The sequence below is a fragment of the Sturnira hondurensis genome, unplaced genomic scaffold, assembly GCF_014824575.4.
Source record: "Sturnira hondurensis isolate 20B ecotype Veracruz unplaced genomic scaffold, ASM1482457v3 Scaffold0016663, whole genome shotgun sequence".
Taxonomy (NCBI): Eukaryota; Metazoa; Chordata; class Mammalia; order Chiroptera; family Phyllostomidae; genus Sturnira; species Sturnira hondurensis.
Window position 1 is genome coordinate 11,406,238 of NW_028089294.1, and position 15,067 is coordinate 11,421,304.

Below are 15,067 nucleotides of genomic sequence, written 5' to 3' on the forward strand. Positions count from 1 at the left end.
CTTGAAAATAATCTCTTTCATTCTAAGTGGGCAACGCTCATGAATCATAACAAAAATACAAAAGAAACTTTACAGACTGGAAAAAGGAGTAAACAGTGAAGGCTGAAGCTTCTTAAAAAGAAAATATCACTCAAAAGAAGGAACAGGATCTTTAATATTTACAGTGAAAACTGACATATCTGCTATTTAGTTTCCTAAATGGTGTCTTTATTTAAACTCAAAACAAAAGCAACTATTACTGTTAAAGAACTACTAAAAATTTCCTTCTGACCAGGAGATGTTTTAAAAAACCACTGCCTTTAAAATCAAGTGTTTTAAATTAAAAGAGTAATATTATAACATGATCTTCAATAACTATTTTTGTTTCATTCCAGCCAATAAACTACTTAAATTCATACCAGTAAGATTTAATAATTCTTTCCTTACCCAGAGGTGCAAAGTTATGAATTCCTTCTGCGTTGTCAGGCTCAGAAGCAAGTATTCTTGTTTTCAAAGTGCTGTCAACAGCTTTACTCGGACCAGAGTCAAGAAATTTCATAATAGTTGACACCATACTTCTTGCAGTGTTTACAATAGCTCTTGTACTAGTAACCATATTGTTACAAATAAGCTGAACACCACCTAAATTCATAAAAAATACGAAATGAAAATAAGTCTTAAGATAGATGGCTTGACATCTATCTAGTCAACTTTCACAGAAAACCACACCAAAATGAGAATATAACGTACTATCAAGTGATGACACATAAAAGACAATTTTGGAGTTTTATCTCACCCATATCATGGAACGCTTTCAAGGCATCACTAGTGTCCAATACTCTCAAAATGAACCACAGTAATGGTTCGGATAACTGGCAAGTAGCAAGAGACCCCTAAAACAAAAACGAACAACAACAACAAAAAACCACACATGTATAGTGTAATTTTAAAACAGTGGTAATTATTACAGTGAATTAGGACAACTAAACTTCTTATTGAATGTAACATTCTTTCTAGCTTACTATTAAATGGCAGCCTTAATCAGTCACTACATACAAAACGTGGGCTAAAAGACCTAACAATTCTTACCTGAATCAAAGGGAAGTAAAGAGCGTCCTCTCAGAATTTAGAGCACACTTTTTTGTTTAAGATTTTATTTATTTTTTTATCTTTTAGAGGGGAAGGAGAGAGGGAGAGAAACATCAATGTATGGTTGCCTTTCATGCATCCCCTGCTGGGAGTTGGCCTGCAGGGAACCGGCCTGCAACCCAGGCATGTGCCCTGACTGGGAATCGAACCACGATACTCTGGTTCGCAGGCCCGTGCTCAATCCACTGAGCTATACCAGCCACGGCTAGAGCACACTTTTAAACATCTGTCTTTATCTACTATTCTGACTTTTATCTTATGTGAATGTGCATTCGTTTTTTCCCCACTGACACTAACTTCATTTAAAAAATAATCCTTCCCAAATATGTCTGTATCTTCCAATGAAAAACTATATATGCAATAAATATTTAGTAAAATGAGAATTATATACTGACATATAAAAAATTCCTTTAAAAATTGTGTTTTAAAATCTACATTTGACAGACCAAAGGTTAAAATCACACTGGTTCCTAAAATTTCATTTTATAAAAAGGAAATATAAAAAGCAGTAATATTCTAACATTTTTCTTCTGAAATTACCCTAATTTGTTTTAACTGAATGGAAACTAAGCAACATAAGTTTGAAAAAATACTCATTATATTTCCATATGTAATATCCATAGACAACATTTCAATATTCAACTATGATATTTTCAGGGGAAAGGGAAAAACTTCTTGAGACAATGAGAAAAATCTAAGACTATGGTAAATGTTTTATTCTTATATCTCTCTGGTCATGTTTGACAATTATCACTTCAAAGAAACTTTACTCTCCACATTGATATTTCTCTCTTCTCTCCTTCCCTTCCTCTCTAAAGATAAATAAGTAAAATCTTTAAAAAAAAAAAGAAAGTTTACTCTCCAACTTCTGTTAGTAACTTATAGTTCTCACCTGCTCATGTCGTTCATTTTTTCCCATGTATAACATGAACACTCTATTCATCTCTGTCCTGTAAGTAATTCTTACTCCCTGTGCTAGAAACGACTGAAATACTCCGGCTGCTGCTGGACTGCACTTACCTGCCGGCCCATGTACCCACAGGCCATGTAGGTCAGAATCGGCTGCAGCATCATGTGGACTGTGGAAGCTTTTTTACTGAGGGTTGTCAGTATGGTAAATAATCCGTCCCCGACTGATATGGCATCTAACCCACCGTGAAAGTTTTCATGTTTGGTGAGATGTAATCCACTTGCCCCTAGTTTAAATAAAAAGATTATATTTTTTAAAAAAAAGCAAAATAAAAAGAAAAAAGATATGATTGTTTCCCATACACCAAGAAATACCAAGAAGCAAAAATATTTCAGTAATGGATTTTGTCATAATTTACAGAAGTTCAATTATTTAAAAAAATTAACACAATACATTAGCTTTCAAGGAGGTAGAAAAGTTAAGCAACAATATATAAATTTTACATTGATGTAGTCATATGTATCATAGAAACTGTTACACTTTGAATAAAATTTTATATTTTACTTTTTACGAAAATGTAAATAAATCTCACTGATTCCCTAATACAAAACTTAATGTGAAATTCTTTATAATGTTGTGAATATGTAGGTATAAATTATAGTACCTGCTGTATGATATTTTTAATTTAATTGGTGTTATTTTTTTATTTTCCAGTTTTTAAATTTTTTTCATTTTTCAATATTTAAATTTATTGATTTAAGATGCTCTATAAAAGTTTCCCTAATAAAAATCAGTCATGCTAAGAAGTTTACAATAAAGTAACTCTACAGTACAAAGTAAAAAAGGAAAGGAATTCATATATTGCTAAAGAAGAGATATGGCACCAGAAACAAGTACAAGATGAACATTCTCTGTACGTACCGATTATCATGGCCATGGCACTACTATTACAGAGGCCCAGAGCAGACAAAATCTGGCTCATGATCTGCTGGTTGGCTAACACTAAGTCAGCGACATATGCAGGTGATCCTTGAATGCTACTACTGCTGCCATTACCATCTTTGCCTCCTGAGACTTTTTCTTCATCTGAAACACTGTCTGTCGTATTGGTGGTCACAGACACTCTTGCACTGTATTCTCGGTTGCCCGAAAGAGGAAGCTGCACTAAAATATTAACCAGTTTTAACAAATCAAACATGAGTTGATCTCTTGTCATTTCTCCGCAAACTGCTTTCGCATCACCTGGACGAATGAGGTTGGCAAAGAGGCCCCCAAAGCACGCCCGTGCACCCACTGAGCTGTCTGATCCACTTCGAGACATTACTTTGTCAGAGCAAGTGATGTAGTGGTGCACTAAAAAGGTGACAGACTCTATCACGGCAGAAATAGTACTAACGGAAACGACTTCAAAATTCTGCTCCAGAGTGAATTCTAAGAGTTTTACTTGGGCATCAAGAGGTCCTTGACCTGTCTGGAAGGCACCCCTGCAGTAAAAAAGAGATACAATTAAAAATTAATCCATTCAAAAATCTTGGGAAAAAGCACACAACACAAAACAATAAAGCTACACAATTACTGAACTCTAGGTATTCACTATCTCATTTTGTAGCAATTGGTTTCCATACCTTCCTGAGTCCTTGTTCTTGCCTCTATATTACACAAAATCAAAAATGACCTCCCTTCCAAACAGAAAACTGAAGCACAAGTAAATCAGAGAGATGACTTTGAAGTGACAGACTAAGTATTTAAATATCATATGGTATTCCTCATTATGAAATAAGCTATTGTGTGGCCCTAGCCAGGTAACTCTTGGTTAGGGTGTTGTTCCAATATGCCAAGGTTACAGGTTCGATTCCTGGTCAGGGCACATACAAGAATCAACTAATAAGTGAACGCACAAGTAAGTGGAACAACAAACTGATTTCCTCCTCTTTTTCTAATTAACACCTAAGTATTTTTTAATGAGCCATTATGTTACATTCTTAAATGTTACTTTAAACATTACCTACTCATTCTGATTTCAAAAATTAAAATCCAATCTAATAATTTTTTTCCTTTTATTTTTTTATTTTTTTAATATATTTTATTGATTATACCATTACAGTTGTTCTATTCCCCTCCTTCATTCCCCTCCACCCGCACACTCCCTCCCCCACCATTCTCCACCCCCCCCCCCGTTGTTTATAACCACGTGTGGCAAGTTCTTTAGATTCTATATTTCCCCCACTATTCTCGCCCTCCCCCTATCTATTTTTCTACCTACCATCTATGCTATTTTCTGTGCCTTTTCCCCCCTTCTCCTCCTCCCACCCCCCTGTTGCTACCCGTCCATGTGTTCTTCATTTCTATGGTTCCACTCCTGATCTAGCTGTCCTCTTGGTTTGCTTTTGTTTTAGGTGTGGTTGTTAATACCCGTGTGTTTGCTGTCCTTTCACTGTTAATATTATTCATCATCTTTTCCTTATATAAGTCCCTTTAGCATTTCATAGAATAAGGGCTTGGTGATGATGAACTCCTTGAACTTGACCTTATCTGAGAAGCACTTTATCTGTCCTTCCATTCTAAATGAAAGTTTTGCTGGATAAAGCAATCTTGGCTGTAGGTCTTTGGATTTCATGACTTGGAATACTTCTTTCCAGCCCCTTCTTGCCTGTAAGGTCTCTTTTGAGAAATCCGCTGACAGTCTGATGGGTACTCCTTTGTAGGTGACTGTCCCCTTATCCCTTGCTGCTTCTAGGATTCTCTCCTTCATTTTGGTCTTGGCTAATGTAATTATGATGTGCCTTGGTGTGTTCCTTCTTGGGTCCAACTTCTTTGGCACTCTCTGAGCTTCCTGGATTTCCTGGAAGTCTATTTCCTTTGCCAGACTGGGGAAGTTCTCCTTTATTATTGGTTCAAATAAGTGTTCCACTCGTGGCTGTTTCTTTCCCCCTTCTGGTACCCCTATAATCCGGATGTTGGAACGTTTAAAGATGTCCAGGAGGTTCCTAAGCCTCTCCTCATTGTTTTGAATTCTCATTTCTTCATTCCTTTCTGGTGGGATGTTTTGTTCTTCCTTCTGGTCCATTCCATTGATTTGAGTCCCAGTTTCCTTTCCATCGATATTGGTTTCCTGGACATCTCCCTTCATTTCAATTAGTTTAGCCTTCATATGTTTCTCTAATTTGTGACTGTAGTCTACCAATTCTGTGAGCATCCTGATAAACAGTGTCTTAAATTGTGCTTCTGAGAGGCTGGCAATTTCTCGGTAGCTGAGAGTTATTGGCTCTGGTACTTTGAGTTCCTCTTGCACCATCTTTTGGGCTGTTCGTGCCTGTTAAGTAGCAGGATTGGAGCCCTAGGTTTTCACCAGAGCAGGGCAACTAAGTCGCTGGGTTGTGACGCTGTATGTGGGGGCGGGGTCAAAGAGGGACAATGGCTTCCCTCCGCCGCCTGCTGCCACGACCCCCACCGGCACCGCAGCCACCTCTGTCACCAGGCCCACGCATTTCGTTCCACTGCACTCGAGTGTGCCACCGCTGTCGGCCCTCCACCACTGGGTTCGTCCCCTGGGGCCTGCGTGGTCCGTCTCACTGTGCGCGAATGTGGGACCCTGGTCAGTCTGCCCCGCACCCCGACTGGCTTTGGGCTGCACGCGCACCTAGCGCCTAGGTCGGGGGATCTGTCCTGCCGGACCCAGCTCTGCTGCTGGCTCCTCCTCTCTTACCGTCCCCGTTGAACGGTTCGTAGCTGTCGGACTTCCGTATAATTCCGTGTTCTGGTCTTTGGGTGTGTTCTAGTCTCCAAAACTTTTGTTGTAGTCAAACTTGGTTGTGGGAGAAGGCACAGTGTTTCCACCTATGCCTCCATCTTGGCGGAAGTCCCCAATCTAATAATTCTTAAGCATCAAAATTAAATGCTCTTAACTTCTGCTTATGCCTAAAATCACCACCTCCCACCTAACAAGAAAATGTAAATTAACTATCATGTCATAACTTTTCTCAAACATATCAGACTGCCAAGGTCAAAAGGTACCAAAAAAGCCTGACAGCCATGAAAAGACAGACACCTCAAAGGAGACAGAACATGAGCACTGGCTTTCCTGTGGCAGAATTTAATAAAAACAGACATTAGCAATATACACATGGGTAAGAAGAATTTTGCTAAAATAGTTAACAAATTGCTCAATGCCAAGAATGCAAAGGTGATACCACGGAACCCATGGAGTTCACATCCATTCAAAGGCACCCTCCCTCACCACCACCCCCACACACCTTGCCCTATGCATCAATTCCATTTCGCTGACTCTGAATTACATACTTTGTAATAAACCAGTAAACCTACATGTTTTTCCTGAGTTCTGTGAGTTGTCCTAGAGAGTCCTCTGGATTTGCAGTCAAATTCAACAGGGGTAATATGGGGACTCAGGACTTGCAACTGCCCTCTGACATGAGAGGAGGCTTATAGAACTAAACAGTTAAACCTGTGAATCTGATGCTTACTGTGGGTGGTGTGAGGGTAAGACTGAATGGTAGAACAGCTACTGAGGTCGGATGGAGAAATGGTACTGGAAGACACCATGTATTTAGTCTGGTGGGGGAAAACCAAAACCTCAAATACCATTGGCTGTTTTCCACCACTGGAGAGAAGGAAATGCTCTTCTGTCCAGAACAAAAGCTGGGGATGGAGCAGGAACACTGGAAACACGCCCCCGTACCCTGGGGCCCATAGAGATACAGAAGTAACTCGATCAACTTGGAGATGATTTAACACTAGAGGTAATCGTAATAACAACAAAAGCTAAACCAACTCAACTCCTGAAAAGCTAAACCAACTCAACTCACAGATATGCACACTAATCACCCTAGAAAAGGCTTGTCTCTTTCCAAGCAAAAATACTATTTACTTAAGTATTAAAATACATGTGTTTATCTAAAAGGAAAAAAAAATGCAGGAACATATTTTGTGTGTACAGCATAAATAAACATACAACAACTACATCAGAAAAGATAGGAGAAAAATCAGAAATACACTGTTGTGATTATATGTAAATTAAGGTAGACTGTGATAAAAAAAAAAAAAGATGTATACTGTAAAGCCAGCACAAACACTATAATCAAATTTAGTTATAAGCCAATAGTGAAAATGATGAAATCATCAAAAAGATGCAGATGATGAAATCAACCCCAAAAATATACAGAAGAAGGTTGTCCGTTTCAATTACGTTTTTAGCTTTCTTGAAATAATAAAGCATGATATGCCGAAAATGTTATTTTCTTCTACCTTCAATGTTAAAATGGCTACACAGAAACTTACCAATTTTTTAAAGCAGGCTGACATATAACCACTGTCACAATACAATCTAACAAAATTGTTTCAAATGAAGTCAAAGACAACTAGGCACAACTAGAACCATGTAACGGAGAAAAAAAAAGACTTTTAGGCCAGTGCAATATATTATTCAGTTAACTGAAAAAGCTGCTGGCTAATTCATGAGGATTCCAAAAACTTTCTTAAAAATATACAAAAAAACACAAAACCCAAAACTAAGAGTATTTGTGAGGGAGAACTTTATAGATACAATTAGAGAAATTACTAGACCCCTGGGTGGTGTGGCTCAGTGGACTGAGGGCTGGCCTACAAACCAAAAAGGTGCCAGTTCAATTCTCAGTGGGCACGTGTCTGGGTTACTGGCCAGGTACCCCCAGTTTGGGGCTTGCAAGAGGCAACTGACTGATATTTCTCTAACACATAGATGTTTCTTTCCTTCTCTTTGTCCCTCCCTTCCTCTCTCTAAAAATAAATACATAAAATCTTTAAGAAAAAAAAAAGAACCAAAAGAAAAGCTGCTAGAAAATCTATGGGGTTTGTTAGCATGGAAGAGTAGCTGATTTTAAAAAACCACCTAATTTGCCCTGGCTGGTGTAGCTCAGTGGATTGAGCGCAGGCCTGCAAACCAGAGTATCGTGGTTCGATTCCCAGTCAGGGCACATGCCTGGGTTGCAGGCCAGTTCCCAGCAGGGGACTCACGAGAGGCAACCACACATTGATATTTCTTTCCCTTCCCCTCTAAAGATAAATAAATAAATAATTTTTAAAACCCCACCTAATTAGTTTTTGAGGAATTAAAACCCCATAAATGTACTCACTTAAAAAAATCATTTAACTAAAAACTAGATTGATGTTTCTTTAACAAATGTTAGAGAAAATAAATTTTCATATGAAAATCTTTCTTCTACATCTCCACACAACAGAACTATACTAAAAGCCTATATACTTCAAGAGTATGTTTAAAGTTGTCATAGTTTATAAAAGCTTAATTGAAGGAAATTGAAATAAATGGTAACTGATTTCTCTTGTCAGCTGATTTTATATATATCGCCCAAAATCTCACAAAATACTCATGTTCATATTTTGCAAATAAATGTATGTGAATCATGATGGCACGCACTTGGTTGTGTGCATCGCACTCCTTCTTGCCTCTATGTGTATATATTACATTGTGTATATACTGCATTGTGTATATACTGCAAAAAAGCTGAACTACAACCCCACTGGTATTTAAAATACAAAGAAGGAAGTAAACACAAATGCAGAAATTAGCTTGAAATTGAGTTTTTTGCGCCAATGTCAGTGTATCTTCATATAAATTTTGCACATTAACTTTCCTACAAGTGTTATGAACTGTGTTTTCTAAACAATAACTATTATGGACAAATTATTTATGTGATAAGCTTCATATTATTCTGATTTCTAATATTTCAAAATTAATTTTAAATAAATCATGTCATATATAACTTTAACCATTTCCTAATATATATTTTTAAATTTTAAATTCTCGGCTGATCGGGGAAGATGGCGGCGGAGTAGGACAAAGGATTTCGCTTCTCTCCACGCGCCGGTGAAGGACCTGGCTGATCTGCAGAAGAACACAGCAGATGCTAAACTGGGACTCAGCATATAAGAAGGCAGGACTCCAGAGACTGTAGCGGACACTGAATGACCAGAGGTTGCGGAGAGGAGACGACCACAGATCAACAAGGTACGAGGGAGCAGCACAGAGGCGGTGGCGGGGCCCCCTGCCAGGCCAAGCCAGGGCCGGGGCTGGCCGCCCAGGTCTCTGAGAGCCGAGGGTGGGCAACACCGTCTCTGGGAGAGAACTGGTCACCGGCACCACCCCTGTCTGGCAGGGCGCAGACTGGAAAACACCATAAGAGATCGGTCTTCCAGTAGTGGCAGAGAGAGGAGTGAGCATTCGGAGGCAAGCTCCGATAACCCGTGGAGTCAGGTTGCTGGCTTGGGAGAACTGAGAGTTGCCAGAGCACTCCCTGCTTCGAGGGGCCCGTGCCTGCCTGCGAGCAGTCCCGGGGAATCTCGGACTGCTGTCAGGGCCTCCAGAAGTGGGTCAGTTTCGAGCTCCATCCCTACTCAGCCGGCACAGATCAGCTCCATCCCTGCTCGCCGGTGGCGAGGCTGTGCAGACCACCTGCATCCTTGCTCAGCTGGCGCAGACTAGGAGACACTGTGAGTCAAGCATTGATCTTCAGCTTGACCAGCTACAAGTCACTCATGCCTCCCCTGTCCCCGAGTGGCCCGCGCCATCGCCGGTGCGGGCTCCTTCAGCCTTGCGCGCCTCCCGGGCCCCCGGTTTCCTGGACCGAGGGTAGCACGCACCTCCCCGGCACCCGGGCGACCCGCGCCATCGCTGGCGCCGGCTCCTTCAGCCACGCGCGCCTTCCCGGCCCCTGGCTTCATCGGCCTCGGGTCTCGCGTGCCTTCCCGGTCCCGAGGGGCCCCGAGCAGGCCGTCTACTCGGGGAACTGCCAGTCGCCCGTGCTTTTCCGGTGGGGCGGGGTCTGCGCCGACCCTCGGCTTGGGGAATTGAGAGTCGCCCAGGTGATCCCTGTGGCACAGGACCTGCACTGGCTGGCGAATAAATTCGNATTAGACTTAATCATAAGGATTTATACATAAGATTTTGTTTGAATAGTATTTCATAATATAATAGGTACATTTTTTTGTCACTTTTCATTCTTTTTCAGTTGGAATCCCTTCTCCAGTTGTGGCTCACACTGAGCCTGAATTCTAGTTCATCTGGAAACAAAGAGAGTGGAGCCGACATTTTTTTATATAATGCTAATCGAATACCTGTCATTTCATTAAATCAAGGTGAGATTAATTAGAAGAAAAATTATTAAAGTAGCATAAACAGTGCACTAAAAAGGTAATGATTAGATTAATATATACTTAAACTTTGTTATAAGCATTGTAATGTTTTAGTGAAAGAAAATTTATTTATACACTGACTTAATAATTAGCAGAAAAGAAAACAGAAAAGTCTTATTCTCTGCTCTGTATTACCTTATGCCTGCGTGCAACTAAAATTAACAGTGTTCCATTAATCTTTACATTGGATTCCCTTAAAGTATTGTCCTGTTCATGGGCTATTTTGTCACAACTGGTGCTTTTTAAAAATGTGAATTTTTTCCTGGGGGAATTGGTAAGTCAGGGGAGGACATTAATTTCCCATAGAAATTGAGGGGTTTTTTTTGTTTGTTTTGTTTTGTGGCAAATAAAGAATGTGGAAACTAGAGTAATATCCTCAACAGGAATAGAACTAGCCTTCTGGTCTTGCTATAAAGATCTCTTCTAGTTATATTTTAAGAAAAGTGGAAACGATCTATTCCAGGTGCTTTCTCCCTACGGAGGGGCATCTTACACCTTGCATGGCTCTCACGTGACCCGCCTTCCAGCCTTAGTCACAGCGACACTGGCTCCTGATCCCACTCACTTCTGCATTGTTTCAGCAAGACCAGCCAAGCTTCATCTATTTCCATCTTTTCCTGCATTAATAAATATTATTATAAACTTCACTTTCATTGCTTTTTAAAAACTTAGGTATTACAAAAAATATTAAATAAGAGTAGGTAGAAAAGCAGTGATTCCTTACTAACATCAGGTATTCATCAGTATTCAAATTAAAAATTGTCTCAACTTTTACAAATTTTTTTTCTGTTTATTTGAAATAGAATCCATATAAGGTCTATACATTATAGTTAATTATGTTTCTTAAATCCCTTTCAATCTCAGTAAGTTCCCTCGATGTCTTTTTCCCCCTTGCAAAGTCATTTGTCTACAAGTTTTGCTGTATGTTTTCCCGGATTCCCAGGGTCCTTTTTCTTAGTGATTTCTCCCCATGATGTCCTTAAATCGGTAGTTGCTATAAATTGGAGTAAATTGAAACTTGATCTGATTTGAGGTTTTTAGCATCATTAACAGTTCCCTGGGTGTCTCAAAATGAAGACAGACTAATTCTGTCCTTTTTTCTTCCTGTGTTTCCTGAAATACTCCCATAAAGGGAAGCTTTGTTTTAAATGCTATTATGTCACCCTCTGATGGTACAGTTTGTATAATAAGGGCAGGAAAAATGCTCGAAGTTTTTCCTTTTTTAGAATTAGTTTTTAAAATGGACCGATTCATGCATAGTCTGTGTTTATAACGTGTAAGTTTCTCTAATAAATATATGTATACATTTATGGATTTAAAAGTATTTTTTATGCATCTGTTACAATTTTGTAAGTCTCATCGATGCTGGTAATGTGTCATTTGTGGCCAGTAAGATACTCCTTTTTAGTTCTTCCTTTTTAGGGGTGGGGTTTTAAAAAATTCCTGTTTTGTTAGCTTGTAGTGTGATAGATGCCCCAGACTCTGTATTTCCTGCCCGAGATCTGGAACGAGCCTTTTTTACAGAGTATTTTAAGAGCACAATCTTGGCACTCTGTTATGTTTGTGCATTTTGAGTAACTATTTTGCTTCTCCAGCTCGCGCAGGTGCGTCTTCCCTGGGCCTTGTAAGCAGCCTGATTACTGTTGTACTTTGAGCTTTCTTGTGCAGGTGCATTGGTTCTGATTGGTCTGCCCTATCCCTATTTTCCAGTAAGCCTTATTATTTCCAGTTTTACATTTTGTAGAATGTGAGGATTTTTAGTAAAACACAAATTCTGCTTGAGTGGAAATGCCTATAATTTGGAAAGAGCAACAAATTTGTAATGATGGCACATTAGTTTATGTTTCATGGGCTTAGCTTTAGACTTAGCCATAACATTTTATTGATGCTTAATGCGTATGTTCTATGTAATGGGGAGTCTTTCATTTTTATGTTTTGGGGTCACTAGGACGTGAGCTGATTGAAAGAAGTATTTTTGAATTCTTTTTGTTTGTAATTCTTAATAAACATTTGCTTTTTCTTCATTAAAACTGTCCCCTTTCTTTTTTGTTTTGCGTAGCATCAATAACTAGCTTTCTCACAGTGTTGGCTTGGTATCCCAACACCTTGCTCCGGACATGGTGCCTTGTGCTGCACAGTCTAACAATCATGACGAACATGCAACTTAATCGTAAGCAAACACTTACTCTCTTACATCTTTCTGTTCCTTTAGGTCTGACGTGTTCATTATTATTCTATCAGCATCTTTTCAAAGCTTTTTCTAAGAAATAATATAGTTAAGACATTACTGAGTTACTTATTTGAATATGTATCTTCTGAATTTGTTGTTACATATTGTATACTTTGTGCTTCTTTAGGTTGATAATATACTAATACATGTACCATCACAAGTTCGAGTCCTAGTTTTACCTTCTAAAAACTTCATAGTTACTAAACATTACTTTCAGAGTAGAAAGTCAAATATTTAATACTAACCTATGTCTTATGTTATTCTGTTAAAGTACCTTTGTGTTTAAAAATAACTAATTCACATAATGTTCATTAACACAAATCTAACTAGATTCCTCAGTTTTTGTTTTTCACATCTAAAACCTCTATTAACTGAAAATAATTGCTTTTTTCCAGATTCTTATGTCCTATTTTTTGCTTTCACACCCCACCTCTTTTTTCCGTTTTAGTTACAATAGTAAAATAATTTCTGAACATTCTCAGAATGGATCTTTTCATGCTTTCTGTGTTTTTTTTGTCCCAAAGTCATGAAAATACCCCCCTGTATTGTCTTCTGTAGTGCCTTTTGGTTTCAATGTTCATGTTTAATTCTAGGTTTTTATCTGGCATTCTTGAGGGGTTTGTGAGGTCGGGATCAAAGTTCATATTAGAAAGCAAGGACTAGCCTTGGAGATTGACATCTTAGTCCCTTTGAGCTTATGACAGTGGAAGGATGGCTTTTGTCTCCTTCTGTTTGGGATTCATTTGGTTAAATGCTTGGTGACATTGATAAAGATACTAATTTAAATCATTGCTTAACATCAGAATTCCGTTTTCTGTTTTGGAATCTATTTTCCAAATATGGGATCAAAAGCATTATTATATGATGCAGAGGATAGATTTTTTTTTAAAGATTTTATTTATTTATCTTTAGAGGGGAGAGAATCATAGGGGAAAAGGGAATGGACTCACATGAACAAGTATAAAAGACACATGGACAATAACTAAGGGTGGGGGGTGGAAAGGGGAGGGAGGCGGGGAGCATGGGGTGGGGGGCGGGCAGGGTTGGGAATATAAGACAGAAACCTGTACTTGAACAAGAATTAAATAAAAATTATATTTAAAAATAAAAAATAAAAAAAATAAATTTTAAATTCTCTTGCACTTCCAGAATGAAATTAAATAAAATTTAATAATAAAGACAGCAAAGAGCACCTTTAATTTATTTCTGATATTAAAGAAATTTTTTAAATCAAGTTTATTTATTTATTTGTTTTCTTTATTTTTAGAGAGAAAGGAAGGGAGGGAGAGAGAGAGAAAAACATCTGTGTGCGGTTGCCTCTCATGCAGCCCCCACTGGGGACCTAGCCTGCAACCCAAGCATGTGCCCTGACCAGGAATCGAACTGGTGACCCTTTAGTTCCCAGCCCATGCCCAATCCAGAGTTACACCAGCCAGGGCTAAAGAAAACTTTTTAAATAATCAAACATTCCAGAATTTGATTTGTTCACCATCTAGTTTCTTTTAACTTTAAATAAGATGACACTCTTAAATTATATTAAAAGTTCTTATCAGAAAGTAACATTGAATTTTATGAAATGCCTACAGTATGATGAAAATGATTCACATAATACAATACATGACATTGAAACATTCATGCATTTTAAGAAGCAACCTATTATGGTCAAAATGTATTCTACTAATGTATTACTTGATTTTATTAAAAACTCATTTATGACTTCTATATGAAATAGTATATAATTTTCTTTAAGCTTTCTTTATAGGTTTCAAATAATAATCATTGATAGCTTTAATTCTCTATCTGTACTATAGAACGATTGAAAGAAATACAAGTAAATTTCACCTAAAAAGTTCAGAATAACTAATCTATTAAAACATTAAAAGCCAGCAAAGACTGGACACACTACATTCCTTTCACAAGAGAGTTCGTGATCTGGGAGAGCGATACTAAAATAAAATGAAACAAACAGAAACACCAATAAGCCCTTCCCCTTTAATCTTACTATCCTACTGGTGATCTGTTCCCAGACACACGCCCCAAAACACGAGGAGGGAAAGTTCATTCAGAATAATACATATTACTTACAAATCACGGATATACGTATACATTGAAATTTACCTTTCTGTTGAAAGTATATGAATTAGCTTAAGTAAAAATTCACTGAAGGTTTGAGGACACGTCGAGGAAAGATGCACTTGTAATCGGGTAAGAAATTCTTGCATAGCTTGTGTAGCTGTTGGACCAACCTAAAAAGAAATGAAGTTTCATTGAAAACTGCTTAGTGATACCATTTACAGAAGTATTCATTCATTTACAGAATTACTCATTTAAGAAGTATCAAGTGTTAAATTGAATGCTATACTGTTGTCATTTTTCATATGAGAAACAAAATTAGTAATAATGATAGCAGGAAACCAATTAATTTTTATATCTTCATATGCTTGTTTTAACCAGAAAATTGGAGATTAATAGTTTTTCATTATGGTTTAGAACAACTTACATCAGGTTTATTTCATTTCATTCTAATTTGTGATATTCATAAAATAACTAGAGTTTTGGAAAAATAAAATGCAATTTAATGTTCCAAATTAATT

The 15,067-nt window shown here is 38.0% G+C and overlaps 1 protein-coding gene across 11 annotated transcripts in view; it reads right to left on the reverse strand.

Annotated features, from left to right (window-relative positions):
• Nucleotides 1-15,067, reverse strand: part of BIRC6 (baculoviral IAP repeat containing 6) — a 201,689-nt gene that overhangs the window by 67,680 nt on the left and 118,942 nt on the right. For all 11 annotated transcript variants that reach the window (XR_005069536.1, XM_037066615.1, XM_037066618.1 and 8 more), the window contains exons 45-49: nt 14,592-14,719; nt 2,960-3,522; nt 2,149-2,324; nt 776-872; nt 427-621 (exon numbers count right to left, since the gene is read on the reverse strand). Coding sequence is in view for 10 of the 11 variants with exons in the window: in XM_037066615.1 (XP_036922510.1) it covers nt 427-621; nt 776-872; nt 2,149-2,324; nt 2,960-3,522; nt 14,592-14,719 (1,159 nt within the window). In the remaining variant the exon portion in view is untranslated. The remainder of the gene's footprint in view (nt 1-426; nt 622-775; nt 873-2,148; nt 2,325-2,959; nt 3,523-14,591; nt 14,720-15,067) is intronic.